The 21009-nt window shown below is 33.9% G+C and overlaps 1 protein-coding gene across 3 annotated transcripts in view; it reads left to right on the top strand.

Moving 5' to 3' along the window:
* The window catches only part of LOC123702721 (glycerol-3-phosphate acyltransferase 1, mitochondrial), a 69859-nt gene that overhangs the window by 28129 nt on the left and 20721 nt on the right, over positions 1-21009 (top strand). For 2 of the 3 annotated variants that reach the window (XM_045650508.1, XM_045650507.1), the window contains exons 2-3: positions 4822-4963; positions 6732-6845. In XM_045650508.1, coding sequence (XP_045506464.1) covers positions 4835-4963; positions 6732-6845 — 243 coding nt within the window. In that variant the 5' untranslated portion in view covers positions 4822-4834. Of the gene's footprint in view, positions 1-1694; positions 1893-4821; positions 4964-6731; positions 6846-21009 lie in introns of all 3 variants that reach the window. The other variant, XM_045650506.1, reaches the window with a different exon arrangement.

Genomic DNA, 21009 nt, shown 5'->3' with positions numbered 1-21009 from the left:
AATCTACCGGTTGTAAGACTAGCTAATGTTATCTAGCTACACTTTTCTTCTATCGCATATACTCGCAAATTTCAATGTTATCTTACAATTCACATATCAAAAACCTCTAATCTCTATCCTTTATAGACGGTAATCAACTAACTATTCCTGACCGCGGTGACCCAATAGCGAAGAAATTATGTTTAGAAATTGCCAAGCCTTATCAACTACCTACGTTTCTATAAACAGAGTATAAAACTGCAATGAACTATAAAATTTCCTTCCTCGCTGAACCCGTGACCCGATCATGTATACAAATGTAATATTTACGTGATTATTGTTGGTTTATCACGACCTATGTGGATAGTATATGAGTGTATTACTAATGTATATGTATTGGATTGACCAAGGGTGGGATTAATTTTTTGATCAGTAAAGAGCAGTCTAGATGTCTTTTAGATTAGCCAAATATGTTCATAATTTTGCACGGTGGGGCATCGAGCGAAATGTGGACGTAATTTTTCACGATATATACGAAACTTTGAAGAGAATTTTTTAATTTTTATTTATTTAACGTTAGTGTTTGCCACCTTATATGAAAACTGCACCTATGGAGAAATTCTCGTAAAAGATCCCAAAAAGGTTAGCAATCTGTTAGAGTTTAAATGATTATATAATTTTTGTAAAAGAAGATAGAATATTTTATTTGTAAATGTAATTTTATACTATTGCATTAAAAATTATGAGTCATCGTAAAGAAGTAAAGTTTAGTGAAGCGGAAATGCAGATACCGGAAACGTACCGTTAGAATAATGTATTGTTGAATTCGTAATTTTATTATTATCACAAAAGGAATATTAATGTACGTGTTATAGCAATATGTTCGGAAGCATTGGGGAGTTTCCTTTGTCTCTGTGAGGCAAATTCTTAAAGTAGAAATAAACTATCGGAGGCAATGAATTTATTGTATTTATTTTTTTTTTGAAAATCATAGTTATTTGAAATGAATAAAAAATAATTTATTTTGAGAAAATTTACAAAAAATATACAATCAATAGATTGTCTGTTTTGTAAATCTGTCAATTAGTAAATATCTTAAAAAGAATTATGCACTGATGACCTAATATTTAATTGAGTAAAAAATATATCATAGTGGATGCTATAAAAATAGGAAAAAGTAGTTATTTTTGAATAAAGAATACGACGATTGTGTGCTAATTATAAAATTACGTAGTGTAAATAAATAACAAAAATAGAAAATTGAATAAGATCAGAGTTATTTCAATTGAACAAACGAAGTGAAAACAACATTTTCCTCTATGTCAACAGTACGCAACCAATATAGAACAAAGGTACATATTATACATACGATTAAATTATCATTATTCCATCATCACGTAACAAAATGGTTCATTCACGTTGACTGTCCACAGTACAATGGTTATTAGTTTATCATCTGGGTCGTTATTGTTTTCATTCGCGACCATAATGTGAGTTTGTCTGTTATCTATCACGCCGTTCTGTGTCTTTTCTTTGTGATAATGTGACTGATCGTGCGCAGTCGACGCTCGCGGCCGGTGGAGGTCGCGCGTCTTTACACACGTCGCTGTATCGATACGTCTCACCAATCGTGTTTTAATTTACATTGTCTAATTTTAAATGTAATTTCGTAACGTATTTTGTTTGTGAAAACGAGAAATCGACTATTTGCGCAGGGACCCGTTCAAGTGATTCAGTGTTTTGTGTATGTTCGAACGTATGAGTGTATACAATTGGACTGGTAATGTGAATTCGAGTGTCGAGATGGAGACGATGATAAATGTTTGGACAGTGGTGGAGCATGTGCGGGTGACCAGCAGTGCGGCAGAGCTGGCGATATTCACAGCCATACTGTATTGGTTCTTTACTTCGAGGTGCGTTCATTTTTTACTAGTCTGTTAATTTAATGATAGCTCGAACTCTTTATCTTTTTTACTAGTGTATAATATTATCTGAATCTGTTTCTCATATTTTTTGCGGAGTAATTATTGTTGCGAATTTTTATTTAATTGAAGTGTCAAGGATGTGAACTTTATACTTTGTGTAAAAATTATTTAAAAAGATACCTAGGTAGGTACATGATTTTTATTTTATGTTTATCGCGTACATCTCTTGCGTATAAGTTATTTAAAAAAAGTTATTTTTAGCAGCTTAATTAAAGTTTGGATCTAGTGAAAGAAATGACGATAATTGCTTAAATATTAAAGCCAAAAAATATTTTATTTATTCACGTGTAGTTGAGAAATTAATTTAAATTCGTAAATGGTATTTACATGAAACTTTTAAATAATAAATTTTTGTTCTATAGTCAAATTTAATTCACTTATGAATACAGTATAAAACTACAATATTTTAAGGACATTAAATCTCCTTTAATTATTGAAGTTTAAAATTAATATAAGGGACAAAATTATTCACAGTTCAATATAATAAGAAAACTAAGACTCTAATTCTAATACCAAACTCTAGGTATAATAAATTATTTGTTGTGTCTATTATTAGATACAACCAAAATCAAATTTTATAATTATTTATAAAATCAAATAAATTAACCCCAGTTGTATGGAAAAGAAATACATTTTCGTAAAATATGCTATAAGTTTCTCCATCGAAAACGCGGAGCGTTGTAGAGCTTTTCACTTCAGAAATACAGATAAAGTTTAGACTGATGATTTTAACATAAAAAAAAATTTAGCCGTTTAATATTTCTATATTTACATTTTACATATCTACATAATATATATATTCATTTCATTCGCATTGGCATCATCTGATCACGAAGTGAACGGATACACAACAAAGGGACCAATTGACATACAAGCGGTCGACGCTTGCCACCCCCTGTGTGATTGTACTTAATTCGTACATTTTGAGCATTATAAAATATAGAATTTATACGTATAGAAGTAAAAAGTGTGTTTGTTTGTCCCGTATAAGTGTTTGTTTTGATAGGATGATAGACCTATGGTAGTTCTCACTCACGAAACGAAGGTTTTTGAAAGGAACAATATTCAGTCTGCTACGGCTTCGCTTCTGATACAAAAATAACTTATAGCAATCAGTGTTCTCGTACATAGCCAAAGGTGGAAAATTTTTAGAGTACGGTCCAGTAGTTCCTGATATAAGCGCAATCAAACAGACTCTTAAGCTTGGTATTCATAAATATAATTAAGAACCTTCCAACGTTTTGGATACAACAGTTACAAAGAGTAAAAAAGCAGTCGATTACGTGGCATTACGATTACAGAGATTTACGAGCAGAACTGAAATTGCATAACAAATGAAGTATTTAGTCGCAATTTATTATGTAACCTTTGTGATCTGTTTACAACATTGAAAGAAAATATTTTAACAACATTGCCAGTATTCAGCAATAAGACAGAATCATTGCAGTCTAAAGGTAATTTTAAGGACATTTCTTGTTAAAATAGTAAGCTCTTGTTAACGATAGTTGGAAATACCCAAGATGAGCTTGTTACAACATTATTTGCTAAAATCCATACTAATATTATAAATGCGAAAGCAACTCTGTCTGTCTGTCTGTTACTCAATCGTGCCTTAACTACTAAACCAATTTGCATGAAATTTGGTATAGAGATACATATTTTGATACCCGAGAAAGGACATAGGATAGGTTTTATCCCGGAAATCCCGCGGGAACGGAAACTATGCCGAGTTTTTCTTTGATTGCGCGGGCGATGCCGCGGGTGGAAAGCTAGTACTTCATAATTATGCATTATTAAATATTCAATGTTTGAGTTGACACTTGTTACTCAACGAATGATATATCAATATTTGATCTCTAATGTTTTAACGTAAAACAAATTCTTTGTTTATGGACATTTATTTTGATAAAACATTTTTATTTTTGTTTTAAAACTCATTCATGTAAAACCAATTTGTTTATATTCGTATAATGCATCAAATATTTACAAGCTCGCGATAAATGTAAACGTTAAAAAAAGTGCGTGTGTGCCGAGCAAATTTGTCAGAAATGAAACTTCTTTGGCAAGATTCAAAGATACCAAAATCGTTGCTTTACTCCATGACGTAACGGTATTGCCATGACGCAACCTTAAAATTTTACTCTCAACGCGCCTAAAGAAGTTTGACTTCAAAAATTTCAAAGATTTTGTTGGTATCTTTAAATCTTTTGATAGGCTAAGATTAGCTCGTTGTTTGCGATACATTTTCACTCAAGTATCTTCACTGACGGATTTAATAGGTAATTTAGTTATTTAGAAGTTTTTATTCTTAGCTCACACAATGGGTTTTAAAAACTCTTTATGCGTATAAATATAGCTTTAATGGAAACTGAATTCGCGAGCTTTTCTCGTTGGAATATTTATAAAATTTTCGTATGGAAACTTCCAATATACCTATCAGGAAAATAATTTTGCTTTTATTAATAGTGCTTTTGCAGATAGTATTAATGAATATAAATAGTAAATACCACACCTATAAGCTTCGATACATTCGCAATAGATAAATACGTATTATGTTTGTTTATTATTAGTTTTTATTTGTTTGATCTACATGCTTTTTTCATATGCATACCTAAAAGAAAGCCATTTACTTACAACACTTAGAACTCAAGAACTGATCGGATTTTAATGAATTTTGAAAAATTTAATTGCGCATAAGTGAACTTTGAATTACCCATAAATGAATTTTGAAAATTTCAATTACGCATTTATGAAATTTGAAAAATTGAATTACGCATTGATGAATTTTGAAAATTTTAATTACGCATTTTTCTATAATACACCTATATGTAACCATAATTCAATAATCTTGTTCCAGCCGTGTAGCGGACATGCTGGAAGTGGTGGGGGAGCGCGTGGGGGGGTGGTGCGGCCGCGACACGACGTCACTCCGGCAGGCGGTGCGCGCGCGCAAGCGGCAGCACGCCGATGTGTATGCTAAACTCGATGCTGAGATAACTGTAAGTGATTTGGGCAAATAATGTTTTGTGTCGAGTTTTTAATGCTTTTCAGGTTTTAGATAGGGATAAATGGCGAGATACAAGTAGTCACTCATACATAACAATAGGTACTTATCTTTTAATGCAGTGAGTGCATCTAAAAGATCCGCTAAACTGTCCTTTCTGTTGAGCAGAAGCGGCATTAAACTAGATAGGATAGGTAATCTTTGTCATAGGACGTTTTTGGTTGAAAGTAGTTTGGTCCATTTTTAGGACACTCATATTTTGGACTAAAAAACGTCTGAATGTATGAAGCAGGTGCATACAACAAAGAAATCGATAACTTATTTTAATTGGATTCGATGGCACCATAGCTAAATGTAGACCTGTTATTTGACATTTTAAAGGCGCTATCTGAGTATCAGAGTGCTATTTGAGTACAAAGAAAACATTGTATATAGTTCACTGAATGTAGCCAGGTATAATTTTGTTCACAGTAGCTGACAGTAGCTAAGCTCTATATAAAAATGGTATAAGAGATTCTTAGCCCTGTCTATAATATACGCTCTTATTGCATTTCTATTCCTGTATGTAGATGTGCAAATAATAATATAACAGATTTTTGAAGTTATACTTCTTTTGGCGCGATGGAGAAAAATGATGAGAGTGAATTTTTACGATGCGCGCGCACACCGACACCTAAATTTAACAGCATGAAGTTAGTTCTAGGTGCTATGAAAATTGATAACTAGTCTAGTTCAAGTTGTATATCTAGTATTTTTTCCATACGCCAAAGAAGTATAACTTCTAACGCGTGTACACACACGCTTTTTTTATCTGATAAGGGAAGTATAGAGAAGAAAAGTTATGCAAAACTCTATAAAATTAGAGTGCACTGATAGTGCGTCATAAAATAATAATATAATAATAATTTAGCTCTTCATGAAGTATTTATTCAGCTTAGTAAATTTATAAAGGAATTATTAAAATTATCTTCAAGCAGGAATGTTGATCAAGGGTACATCACTATTGAGCGACCATAAAAATTTCAACAAAGACTTTGCAATTAATACCATTATAATTTTATTTATTATCTTATAATTTTGTTCGCGATAGCATACCACAGAGGTATTAAATAATTATTTACATCAGCTCTAAGCGCATGTTTTGAAATCGGGAGTAATTAAAATTGAGAAAACTGCAATTATAATACATATGTTATGTTGTACTAGTATAATTGTAATTATGTATGTAATAGAAAGAATGATCTGGCGGGCCAGGAAGTACTATTGTTACATAATAAGAAATGTCTTTAATATTCCGTGTTCTGTTGGATTCGTTTCAGGATTCAATTGATTATAGATATCAAACTTAAAACTTTCTGGTTCTATTTCTACTACTATTATATTAGCGTTATCCCTGAAATTTATAACTTCTTTTAATGAATTTGATCACTTCTTTTCTTGCTTCCTTACTTCATACACAAGACCGAAATGTTTAAGTAAATCTCCTGTTGTATAATTCATATACTAAAACATAACTTGCTGCATCCATCAATTGCAATAATGCCTTTGTTTTCCGAAAACAGCATAATATACCAGATTTTGCTCTAGCATATATACCAGTATTTAATAAAGTGTCTATTAGTTCATGGATGTATCAATCATGCAGTTAGAATAAAACCACTTAAATCGTTGCTTATCTTTAAATTTGGTGATAAGTCACCCCTTTGTGTTCCTTAAAGTTTTGTTCTAGGACATTCCAGAATTGAAACATTCATTTGTTACAGACAAGAACATCATCGCTATATCGAATGAAAGATGGACCCATAGTGCCACCTCCTCAACCGCAGACGAGACCCTCCGCGGGTCTGGCTTGTGCGAGATGTGCACCTTTATCCAGGGTAAGTGATTTTGTAATGTGTACCGTATTGTTATGGGTTAAGGTTTGAAATTGTGGAATATAATAATCTACACATGTGTATCATTTATTTAGATTGTTCTACGGCTCTAATTTGTAACATTTAACTGTTTATAAAATTATTAACAGAGACGCGGAGACTTAATAAGTCTTATAGGTATATAACAAAGAAAAATTTACAAGACAATATATTATATCTGCTTCAATAAAAGCAAACAATGGAATGCTATCCAAAAATAAACTTTATATTTATGTAACAAAGACATAATTCCGTTAACAAAAGATTTTCGGTAAACAAAGTATCATCAATATTCAACATCGTACGAACTTTAAATGTAATGAAATCACAGTTCACTCAAAGTACATGGACATACATACGAAACAGGAAGCATTAAGTGCTGGATATTGCGCAGTTTCCAATTTGTGTGACATTTGGTGACACTATATCGTACGTTTGGCGAATACACGCCTCATCTTGGCATATTGACACATTTTCCTTGATAAGAGATGTGGGAGGAACCTTTGACCTCGAATGATTGTAGAATAGGACCCCATTGTTCGAACGTGTGACATCTGATAGATACGTCTTTATAGCAGTTTGTATGGAAGAAATTTTGTACCTACTCGTATTAATAATGTGAGAGAAATTAGATTAAGTTTAAAATTATTATATGGCGATTGGCGGGGCTCATATTTCTGTGTAGTTAAAAATAATACGAACCTATCCTAACGTGGGGTACGTTACTACTACTTATCCAAACCAAAAATTTCTGACTACAAAATGCCGAGCGTTTGGAAACGGTGAAATAATACAATTTGCCTGCGACGGACAGATGCATGCACAAAGATGGAGTAGCTATCTATCTTCGCTCTCACATTCCCTTTAAATTAATTTGCTCTTCCTCTCAACCTCCTCCTGCCTCTTCCACTGAACATCTCCTTATTGAAGTCCTTTTGCCGCAAGCTAAAATCCTTCTTGGTGTTTTTTATTGTCCTTCTCTCTCCATAGATTACTTTTCCTCCTTCGAAACCCTTGTAGATTACCTCTCTCCCCAATATGAGCATTTAATTTTCATGGGTGATTTCAACACTTGTCTGCTTAAAGGTGATAGCCGTAGTAATAAGCTGCTTTCCATCCTGAATTCCCACAATCTCCATCCCCTTTCCTCAAATCCAACTCACTACTTTCCTGGCTGCAATCCTTCACTACTTGACCTAATGATAGTCTCCTTACCCAACTTCATATCCAAGCATGGTCAGTGTTCAGCCGATGCTTTTTCCTTTCATGACCTCATTTACCTTTCCTACAAGCTCCATTCTCCGAAACTTAAACCGTCTACCATTTTGCTGCGTAATTTTGGGGGAATGGACGTGAATTTGCTTCGCTGCGATGCGCAAAACATTAGATGGGAAGAGGTGTTCGATGCGCAGTCTATAGATGAGAAAGTCTCCTTATTCAACGCATTTGTTTTAAATCTATACGACAAATTTGCGCCACTCCGACCTGTCAAAAAGAAGCACACACCGGCACCTTGGCTTACTCCGGAATTAAAATCTCTTTCCTTAAAAAGAGACCGTGCCAAGTCTAAGTTAAAAACCGCACAAACGGATGAAGCGCGGGCAAAGTACAATAGGATACGTAATCGTTGCAATGTATTGTGTAGAGACGCTCAGCGACGCCATATCCACAAATCCCTTGAGAGCGGTGATTCAGGTACAAATTGGAAATTTCTGAAAAGCTTGGGGATTGGTAAAGAGTCTAATGCTTTTCCTAATACTATCGATATAAGCCAGCTCAATATGCACTTTACATCATCCTCCTCGCTTGACCCCAATATGAAACACCGTACTCTCAAAAACCTCTCCACCTTTCCTACCCCTGCTTATCCTCCTTTCCTTTTTAAGCAAGTCTCCGAACGGGATGTTAAGAAACACATATTGTCCATCTCATCAAATGCTGTTGGCTGTGACCTTGTTAGCCGTACTATGATCATTCCCATCCTTGATATCATTATTCCCTCCCTTACTCACATTCTGAACTTCTCCATGTCCACCGGTACATTTCCAACTGTTTGGAAAGATGCTCAAGTCATCCCTTTACCCAAAAAATCCAACCCAAATTCCTTTTCTGATTTCCGTCCAATTTCCATATTACCTTTCCTATCCAAAGTCCTTGAACGTATAATACATCAGCAACTTACCTCTTTCCTGAACAAACATAATATCCTTAGTGATTTCCAATCCGGATTCCGTCCCGGTCATAGTACGACTACAGCCCTGGTCAAGGTTACTGACGATATTCGTGCTGGTATGGACAATAAGCAGCTCACAGTACTTACTCTTTTAGATTTCAGCAACGCTTTCACAACTGTGGACTTTGACGTACTGCTGGGTCTGCTGCGTGTACTTAACATTTCTCCTTCCGTAATTGACTGGTTCCATTCCTACCTGCACGGCCGGAGGCAGCGTATCTTGGTGGATACTAAGTACTCATCTTGGTGTGCGGTCTCTGCCGGTGTGCCTCAGGGCGGCGTTTTGTCTCCTCTCCTCTTTTCCATCTTCATTAACTCCTTATGTTCCCGGCTGACGTCTCTGTACCATATGTATGCTGACGACTTACAGATTTACACCCAGTCCTCCCTTGCTGACTTACCTATGGCTATCCATTTTTCTAATTCCGAATTAGCTAACATAACCAGCTGGTGTAACGAATTTGGACTAAAACTCAACCCAGCTAAAAGCAATGTCATCATCATCGGTAGTCCTTATCTTATTTCGGAAATTGACTGGGGTATCTTACCAAACATCAAAATCGGTGACATTGTTATACCTTACAAAACGGTAGTTAGAAACTTAGGTGTGTTATTTGACCAAACCTTGTCCTGGTCTCACCATATTCAGGAATTAAGCCGTAGGATCTATGCTGCTTCTGCCACGCTCCGGCGGCTTCGTAACTTCTTGCCTATTCCTACCAAAATTACGCTAGCGCAATCCCTTCTCCTTCCTATACTTGATTACGCAGATGCATGTTTTCCTGATTTAGCAGTCGAGCATCTTGATAAACTTGAGCGTCTCCAAAATTTCTGTATTAGATTTATTTTCGGCCTTCGAAAATATGACCACGTTTCTTCTTTCAGGAAAAGGCTCAAGTGGCTCCCTATCCGACTTCGCCGGGATCTACACTATTTGCAACTACTGTTCCGTATCCTTTTTAACCCCTCCGCACCCTCCTACCTCAAGTCCAATTTTTCCTTCTTGCACAGTGAAAGCTACTCACTTCGCTCTGAGGATAGACTCATCTTGCGTGTTCCAAGCCGACGCACAAATTTTTATGGCAAGTCTTTTGCAGCGATATCAGTCAATTTATGGAACTCTCTGCCATTAAATATTCGTCAAGCCCAGACCCCTTCGGGTTTTAAAAAACTTGTGCGAAAACATTTTCTTTCCGCTTCTGATCCGGACCAGTAATATCTTTTTAACTTTTTTATTTTTCTTTTATATTTTCATTATGTTTCAATATGTACGTGGTATCTGTATTAGATATAGATGGTATTCGTATAATAATTTTATCTTATTCAATATCAGTGTGTTTCCTTCTAAGTAGGTATATATTTATTTATGTATATTATATAATATGTAATTGGTATGTATATCTGTTTATTTTATTTATGTATATATAGGTATATATATATATATATATACATATATATATATATATATATATATATATATATATATATATATATATATATCTCCATGGGCACTATGTTGATCAAACGTGCCATATAGTTAGTAATTATTTGATCCGTTTTCACTTGTTGATCCGGTTGGTATTTGTGGATCCATTGCCACACCACCGTCCGTATGTGGATCCGAACGGAGCCACAAGTGTCACGATCAGTAATAATAATAATTACGTGCTTTTTATACAAATCCACCTTTTTTGCATTTTAGCTCTTGTTGATCCGATTCAAATGAGCCAATCAGAGCCCACCGAGCTCAGCCATTGGTCGCTTGCGGCCTTAGCCATTTGAAGATTTAAAGACATTTATTCTCGTTATAGAAACGTATGTTGCCGTTCGCCTTCCATAATTTGTTCGGATCTTCGGGAGGGCAAGATAGCTAGCTCGTCTATTAGGATAGTGGCGATTTGATGTTGAAAATATAATATTTGTATTTTGTATTTATGTTTTTATGTAGCGCTTTGCGGATGAACATACACGTAATATAAAAGTATAATTGTTTTAAATTCATTATTTTAGTGTCGTCGTAGATTTTATTTGTAGAAGTTAAAAAAGGATAGTTAAAGATAGTTTTAATGATTTTATTTTGTAAAATTTGGGGTGGCGCTTATATATTTTTGTAAGCACTCCCCGATACTTCTATAAAATACATTAGGTGCGGCTTTACTGACGTGTTGTAGATGGTGTGGCGTAATTTATGAGGAATGCGAGAAGTAATATTATGCAGAGATCTAGGAAGTGCTGATAATTTATTTTTTAGGTGGTCGATGTGATAATTCCATTTCAGAGAGCTGTCGATTCGCAAACCTAGGCATTTCTCGTGGGTTTTATGTTCTAATACAACACCGTTAATTTTAAGTGGAGCGTGTGGTAGAATAATTTTGTTATGAGCTTTGAATTTAGATATATTTATTTTTAGTAGATTGCATTTATTTATTTAATTTATTTAAATCATTTTGTGCTTGCGCTATCATGTCATGTATAGAGGGACCAAAATAAAACAGACAGGTGTCATCCGCACAAAGTGTTAGGTGACCATTTAGCTTTAAATCTTGGAAATTATTAATATAAATTAAAAAAAGCAATGGGCCTAGAATCGAACCTTGTGGTATGCCACATGTAATTGGTAAGGGAATGCTATCATGGTTATCTATTTTAACTATTCATGATCGATTTTTTAAATATGATTTCAGCATATCTAGTGCTTTACCATTAATGTTAATGGATGCTAATTTCTTTATTAAAAGTTCGTGAGAAACGGTATCAAAGGCCTTTGGTAGGTCAATAAACACTCCCAAAACTATATTGTTTGCGTCAATGTTCTGTTTTATTTTAACAGTTAGGTCCATAGTCGCTGACAGAGTGTTACTTTTTGGCTTAAATCCGTATTGACGCACTGAAATAAAATTAAATGAGTCTAAATATTTTTCTAATCTCGTGTGTAAAATCTTCTCCAATATTTTTGACAATACTGGCAAAACCGAAATTGGCCTATAGTTACCAGGTTCAAATTTTGAGCCACTCTTATAGATAGGAGTTACCTTCGCTATTTTTAACGAGTCCGGAAAACGTCTTTGACTTATGGCTTGGTTAAAACAGTCGCTTAAGGTATGATTTAATTTTTAACCGACTTCAAAAAAAAGGAGGAGGTTATCAATTCGGCCGGTATGTTTTTTTTATGTATGTACACCGATTACTCCGAGGTTTCTGAACCGATTTACGTGATTCTTTTTTGTTCGATGCGGGATGGTGTCGAATTGGTCCCATAAAAATTTTATTCGGATAGGCCCAGTAGTTTTTATTTTATGGGCATTTTTGTCTGTATTTGTAAATGTTGCAAGTGCAAGTTTGAAGTCGGTTGTTTTTAACGCAGTTATCTACCTTGTTCTTTGATGCATTTAATTGTTTTTGTAGTAATACCATCAAGACATGTAATACCATCATGTAGTAACACCATAAATAAATAAATAAAATTAATAAAAGACCTGTACTACAGTTTGAATTAAGGTTATTTATAATTATATATTTTTTTTACTGGCTTCGGTAGGTCTGAACTTATTAGTGAGGTAATTTTTTAAAATTTCATAGTTGTCTTTAGATTTCCTCTCCTTTGAGTTATAAGATGTCGATTCTGGGAAACGAGTAAAAATTATATTTTTTTCGCGGCTCTTTCTGTCCCGTAGTTCCTTGATTAAGTTTTAAATTATATGAAGTTGATTTTTAGACGTAAAACCCGATGGATTGGCTGACTGATTTATTGATTAAAGATTTAATTCCAGTGATTTTATTTTACTCTCACCCTAGTTTATCTGGGATTCTAATTGAGAAATAGTACTCTTCAATATGTTTTGTTCAGTAATTATCATACATGCTGATGACTTAATTTCATTGATTTGATTCGTATTTTGGCGAATTAAATTCAAGGATTGTTCATTGGACGATTTAATTTCGGTAATTTGTGTTTTTACCTCAGAAATGTTTTCATGAATTTTGTTTACTTTTTGTTCATTTGAGCATACATATTTTTCAAGTAATGTACTAATACGGCGCAACTCCGACCGAATATCCTTCATATCTATACATATAATAAATCTGTAGAAGGGTCAATTCTGTACATTCAAAATATTGAAAAAATAAATAGCAGGGGGTGTTACTGGATCGATACCAAACCCAAATATGTGATTAAAAAAATTTTTGTCTGTCTGTCTGTCTGTCTGTCTGTCTGTCTGTCTGTATGTGAAGGCATCACGTGAAAACTAGCGGTTCGATTTCGATGAAACTTGGTATAATTATACCTTATTATCCTGGGCGTAAAATAGGATACTTTTTATCCTGGAAAAATACGTAGAAAAAAAATAATCTTAATTTTTCAGTTCTATCCATAGACGTTGTTCCGTAGAACCGCGAACACACGTTGCGTATTATTATAGGCCTAGCCGTATTTGGGAATTGGGTCCAATAGATATTTATAAGATGTTATTGTCAGAGGTACTCAAAATGGATAAATAAACCATCCACACGAAGACCGACATCCGCGCGGACGGAGTCGCGGGCGGAAGCTAGTCATCACTAAATCTGCAATCTGGTTCTAGCGGTTGTTTCCGTTTTCTGTAAGTAATTTGAGTATCAGTTGGCGTAGAACTCGTAGAAAACGAACTTAGCTTCGATAGATCGGGATGCGATCCACCGGCAGTACCCACTGCACCACTGCTGGTTAAACGTGTTGGCGATCTGCGTACACTCATATTTACTCCGTAATGGATAATTTGTGCAGGAATATGAGTCGTCATTTGTTTGACCTAAATCTAACATTTTAATTATTTTATCAGATTGATATCAGAATCAGAGCATAGGCTACGTCAATAAATATTATGATAATTATCTTGATATTTACTGATGATTCAAGAGGTAGGTTGTTATTTGTAGGATGCATACTACTTGAGAATTATCACCGTCACTGTATGACGAAAGGTTCGTCCAAATATCTATCTTTTTAGGGTTCCGAATTTTTAGTTTCACAACGTTTTCTATAAGTTTCAATTAAATTACGGTCGACTTCTTCAACTTCCATAAAACTCAGGAGGTTTTTTGCTAGCCCTAATTTCATATCCCCATGTCAATGTCATGCAAGTGCATATAAATGGAACAGATCAACATACGACTTATGATTTGGTATAAAAAACGGAGTCAAGAAGTGTTTGAGCATTTCAAAATTTGAACCGTTACGGAGTCGAGTTCGTCTAGTCTAGGCGGATTTAGCAATGTATGGAACATTACCTAACTATAATATGTTTGTGTACGGAGCCAACAAATACTGTAGGGTTTACGAAAAATAATCTATGTTACTTAATATACAGTTTCGTTTTGTCGGATCAAATAAAGCTGTAATTTTGATAATATAAATGGATCTGATCAACATACGACTTTGGATTTGGTATATAAAACGGACCCAACAAGTGTTTATGGGTTTCTGAATTTCGGCCGTTACGGAGTCGATTCAGTTCGAGATCTTAGCAATAAAAATGTTGAGTATATCATTTTCTCCATGAATATGTTTGGCAACGTCGCTCAAATATTTGCGCCGTTGCCACTCCGGGTAAGATCTATGCAACCGGAGTCGAGTAATATTGGGGTAAAGGTGGAGTAAAGAATGCACGGCAGTCGGGCTGGATCAACTTAGTGCCCAGGTTGGTATTTATATATATATATATTTATATATTGTGTATGTATATGTATAGTATATGTGATATTGTATATAGACATGTATTATTTTAAGGTGGATACATTATTATTATTATTTTTTTGTTTTTTTGCTATTAATTATTATTTTTTCTGTTCTCGTCCCGCCAATAGTGATCATTTTGCTTGTTTACCTTTTACCGTGGTTGCCTGGAAGAGATCACTATTAAGTGATAAGGCCGCCAAAATAGTTGTACTCTGTTCTATATGTAAGTAGTTCTAAGGTTTCCTATCTGTACAACTATTAAAGAGTTAAATAAATAAAGATTATACATAAAGTAATTTCCTAACCATTGACGCTAATTGTATCAGTCAAAGGGGTAGATTGGTATCACATAAAAGCTGGGGCTCAAATTTGAAATTACCTTAATCTTTGTCTTCCTGTCATGTCACCACTGGGCTTAATATAATAATTGACCTGAAAGTAGTGATGTATAAAAAAGAGTGCCGAGCACACGTGTCAGAAGTGAAACTTCTTTGGAAATATTCAAGGATACCAAAATCATCGCCTTACTCCATGACGTGACGGTATTGCATTCGAGAGTTCGGGTTAAATTATAGAATTTATACATATACGATAATGAAAATATAAATAAAATAATTAAGGATGGGAAATAGTAGTTAACCCGGCATTAGTTTACCAATACCACCTATTCTCAGAATACACGCAAACATTTTCATAAAAAGCGATCAAGAAGATTTAGAACCATCCATACTAATATTATAAATGCGAAAGTAACTCTGTCTGTCTGTCTGTTACTCAATCACGCCTAAACTACTGAACAAATTTGGATGAAATTTGGTATGGAGATATTTTGATATCCGAGAAAGGACATAGGCTACCTTTTATTGCGAAATATGTACCACGGGCGAAGCCGGGGCGGACCACTAGTTTGTTTATAAACATTATGACTCGACAGTCTTATATATCTAGATATTAGGTATATTGTCGTAACACTTATCAACGTTCGTGTAATATAATCAAATGTACATACGAGTAGGTAATGTTGCACTGCAGTTCGTTCACCCCGATATTATTGCGTAGGTAATAAATATTATGCACATTTCGTAGGAAGCGTTGAGGTTAAAAGTTAAAACGCATTTTCATTGTGTTCTGTGTCCTTTTGCCTTGTTGGAGGGTACCTTTGTGACATCATTGTTCAACAAATAAAATTGCAAAGTTTAAATAGGAAAGCTAAACATGTAACAGTTTTTTTTTTAAATATGTTGATGTAATATTCTATCCCATGTACCTATTCGAAAGGGGTGAACCCTTTGAAGTACCTACTACCTATGTACTCTTTTAGAACTGATGCGAAGTTCCTTACTACTAATATCAATCAAGTTTTATGTGAAACGGAACGTACACGGATTTTTTTTTTATTCTTTACGATCGCGATATTAGTAAATACGTACACGAATCATGAGACTATTTTTCGTATTATTTTGCGATATTCGTAGAGATTAGGAAAGGCTATCTAGAAACACGATAAACTGATAAAATTCTAATTACCTAATATTTTATTGCATTATTGTTATTGGTAGCTGTTGTATTGGAGGGGTACCTATTAAAGTTTAGATTCATTATCATAATTGGTCGATGGTAATTGAAAAATATTAATTACTAGAGGTCCGCCCCGGCTTCGCCCGTGGTACATATTTCGCAAAAAAAGGTAGCCTATGTCCTTTCTCGGGTATCAAAATATCTCCATACCAAAGTTCATGCAAATTGGTTCAGTAGTTTAGGCGTGATTGAGTAACAGACAGACAGACAGAGTTACTTTCGCATTTATAATATTAGTATGGATAGATAGTAATTAGTAGTGCTTTATATTTAAATCTATCCCTCGTTAGATAAATGTTAAATATAAAGAAAAAATATAAAACAAAAATGAAGCATTTATCATTAAAGTGAAAATACATACATACAACGATTTCATCGTAAAATTAACGCCAATTACTATAACAGTTAAATTCTTACTAAATCAGGTTGCTATAAATGTACCTACTAGCGCATAAAAAATTACCTTATATCGTCAGTGAGTCAGTATTTGAGGTCATTGCCAAAGTTCTTTGACCGCAGTTTTGTTTACGAAATCAGCTCAAAGATTTATTTGTTTCACGATTAAAATTTTGCTATCTCATTAGTGATTTTTATAAAGGGAAGTGAAAATTAGGAAATATAGTGTCAGAGTACATAATATATATGTACATATATACATTTTATTATTCGGTAGGTATAATAGGTTGTATATTGTCGTCTCTTCAGTTTTCTTTGGATTATTGTTAGTTAGTTTATGTTGGCCGTAAATAATAATTTTATTCATTATTTAATAATTTAGTAGCCGTGAGTGAGTTTTAAACGAGATTTCCAAAAATAATAAAGATTCTTTATTCGTGAAAATATTTTTTTTAGATTTGTTTGTCTGATGAAAATGTGTTTTCCTTTCTATGGTTATGATTTCTGTTGTGAGCTATAAATAAATACTCAAAATATTCTGTAATTGATACTTATCAATATCATAAAACATACAATCATTTTAGCAACATTGATTAAGTGCTGTTTGTATTAATAAAGTTTATCAATACTTAAAAGTATTATAAATGATTATTGCTTTGTCCAAACACGGATTTGATAAGCTAAAGCTGAGTTATTCAATAAATCGATTAAATACGAGATTATACAGATAATGTGTTTTCTAAAAAATAAACGTGTTTCTTATCGGTTAATTGCTAAACAATTATTATGTCATTTTAAGGGCAAATTATTGAGTTCTTAATTGATTTTCGGCACGTGGATACTTATCATATTATGTATTTAATTGATTGGAATTTGATCCTAGAGCAATGGTTGACTCAACACAGTATCCAACATACCAAAACACCAGTAGTATATACATTACTAATGCAATGCCATCACGTCGGCGTTTGGTCTGCGATTCGATTCCCGTTACACACCTTTGCGATTGCAATTTCGTTCGTCGACCTCAATATTATAAGCAAGAATATAATTTTAACACGTGGGTATTTTTATATTTTACTCAACATGAACTGAAAAGTTTATGTAAGACTTACAAACATGAACATTTTTTTGTGCTATCAGGTGATATTATATTCATCATATATTTAATACTAGATTTCCGCCCGCGGCTTCGCCCGCGTTTGCAAAGGAAAACCCTCATAGTTCCCGTTCCCGTGGGATTTCTGGGATAAAAACTATCCTATGTGTTAATCCAAGCTATCCTCTATATGTGTGCTAAATTTCATTGTAATCGGTTCAGTAGTTTTTACGTGAAAGAGTAACAAACATCCATACATCCATACATCCATACATCCATACAAACTTTCGCCTTTATAATATATATATTAGAAATATTAGATTTAAACTATGAATCGCGCTCTGTTTTAGACCAAAATGTGGTCTAAAATGGAGCGCTTACCACCAGGCGAGATTGTAGTCAAGCTTGTTCTTATGGTCCGTAAAAAATTAAAGACAATTTTTTTAGTCTTACAAAGTTTGTTCGTCAAAGATCTAAGTGCCGGAAAACAATTAAGACGTTACTGCTTCATTACATCCCATAAGTCTCAATTAATAGAGACATAGAAGACCATTGTGTACAGTCGACTGATCGTTGTGACATTCGCATTTCAATAATATATAAATACTTGGTAAGAACATAAAGGTTCCTTAAGTAAATAATACACGAGATGTGTAACTTGTCTGTTCAATTCCAACAATTTTGAAGAAAACGTTATAGGACAAATGGATAAATATTATGTCGATTAGCTTCGCTTACATTTTTGGAGAAATCGAAATTGTAATTGACTTTTTCTTCAATGATACATAATGTTTAATAATTGCGTTACTTAGTTAAGATTATAAATTGATCAGTTGTGCGGAACAATCCCGTGGGCAAAAAACAAGTATTTCTAGCGAAATCTGCCCTGTAGATTATTCCTGAAAGGGTAAAAATTATACATACATATATCCTCACAAAATTTAACATTTAACTACGATGTTAATAGAATTTATAATATTTGTAGGAATCTATAATTTTTACTGGCTCATCAATATGCCTCTTCATCTTGAAGGTGTAAAGCATAAACATATTCCATTCGTTTGGAGTATAATAATATAATGTCATCTAGCATTTACTATACAGAAGGTATATTGCATTCGTATGCTAATGCAGCTTAGATGGATAGAAAATATTGTATAAAAGCACTTAAAAATCGCTGTAATTTTGCCATTAATTACAATTTGAATATTTTTTCAATTTCGTTTCTTTTTGTAGAAAACTTTAATTTAAAAAATATTGTGTAATGCTTGTTTTCATTCTTGTGTAAAAAACTTAATAAGGTGCGTTGAGAGTAAAATTTCAAGGTATTGTCATGGCAATACCGTCACATCATGGAGTAAGGCCATAAAACGGCGGTTTTGTTATTTTTGAATCTTGCCAAAGAAGTTTCACTTCCGACACGTGTGCTCGGCACACACTCTTTTTTATTTAAGTAAGTAACATCTTATATGCTAATATACCGGATATAGGTTTTTCTCAACTCCTTGACCTCTAACCCAAAACAACAGAAGGTTTTAAATCAGTATTCCAAATGAAAAGGGCCTTGTTTGTTTTATTGTTCAGTTCGATCTTTCCTCTAGCTATGTCTACGCTTAACCTAGGAACGATTGCGTGATGTATTTGTTGATATTATTTCATCATTCATCTAGTTACTTACATATTTATTTTTATAATTAACTAGCTGCGCGATTTCTACCCGCGTGGCTCCACTCCTGTTGGTCTTAGCGTGATGATATATAGCCTATAGCCTTCCTCGATGAATGGGCTATCTAACGCCGAAAGATTTTTTTATATTGGACCTGTAGTTCCTGAGATAAGCGCGTTCAAACAAACAAACAAACTCTTCAGATTTATAATATTAAAGTATAGATTGTCATTATAAAGGCGACTAGGGAATGCTAATTAGCGAACAATGTGTCGAGTTTAGGGGTTTGCAGTAATAAGTGGTGTGATAAGAATAATAAGTTGTTTTTGTTAATGATTAACTACTTTATGAATAAAATGTTTAAAATAATCATCACGTAAATCTTCATTTATAATGTTGCAAGTGATTGCGTGGTTAAATTTAGCGTTTCAAGTAAATCTAGCTATTCTCACTAAAAATAATATAAAATCTTATATATAAAAATGAATCGAAAAATGTGTTGGTAAGCGCATAACTCGAGAACGGCTGAACCGATTTCAATAATTCTTTTTTTATTATATTCCTTGAAGTACGAGGATGGTTCTTATGTAGAGAAAACGTAAACATGTACCACGGGCGAAGCCGGGGCGGACCGCTAGTATCCTTATAAAAACAAAAAAAAAAACAAGCTTTAAGACGAAATACAATCGTGTTTGTGCACCTTTTGGGCTACGCCCCTTGGGTGGAGCATAAGAGCGCGCGGGACGCTTCACGAAAATCCCCTCGCCATGCCACACAACTGAATAGATGACGGAAACATACGGAACTAACGGAGGTTCAATGAACTTTACTTAAATTCTTATATTCGCGCGGTTGAAGCCGAGTAAAGCGATCCGGCAACGTCTTTTCGTTGCCGGACCCATCGGACTAGAAAAACGACCTTTGTTCCTTTGCACGAAGGTCGATTTTTTATTGGTACAAGTCTGGTTACAAAAAGTGAGCTTGCGACTAATTTATTTTATGATGAAATGATTTGTTATTGTTAGAATTGTCGCTACCTATGTAAGTTATTTGAAAATCTTTGTAAACAAAATTTACAGTTTTTCGTCGTGGGGACTTTACGTACAATATGATAATAAAAGTACATAATAGACGCTATTTACGTTTGGTTTTTTTTACATAATATATATCATATTTGGCTAAAATGTACTTTAAGTGCCGTCGAGTTGGTCAACCAAAATTTTTTTGGGCGAAGGTCTATGCCTAAGTAACTGACCCGTAAAATCTTAACCTGCGGAGATTTATAGTTTTTTAGAAATTAATTATTAAATTTTCATAATTTTTCATACAATTTCGAGCAACCATCTTGACATTTGTTTTTTTTTGTTGCGTCCCTTAAAGTACATTTTTACTCAACGGCCCTTAAAGTACATTTTTACCTCATATTTATTGAAAAAATCA

This window comes from Colias croceus, chromosome 24, assembly GCF_905220415.1.
Source record: "Colias croceus chromosome 24, ilColCroc2.1".
In the NCBI taxonomy this organism is placed as follows: Eukaryota; Metazoa; Arthropoda; class Insecta; order Lepidoptera; family Pieridae; genus Colias; species Colias croceus.
This window is presented reverse-complemented; position numbering and strand designations above follow the sequence as displayed.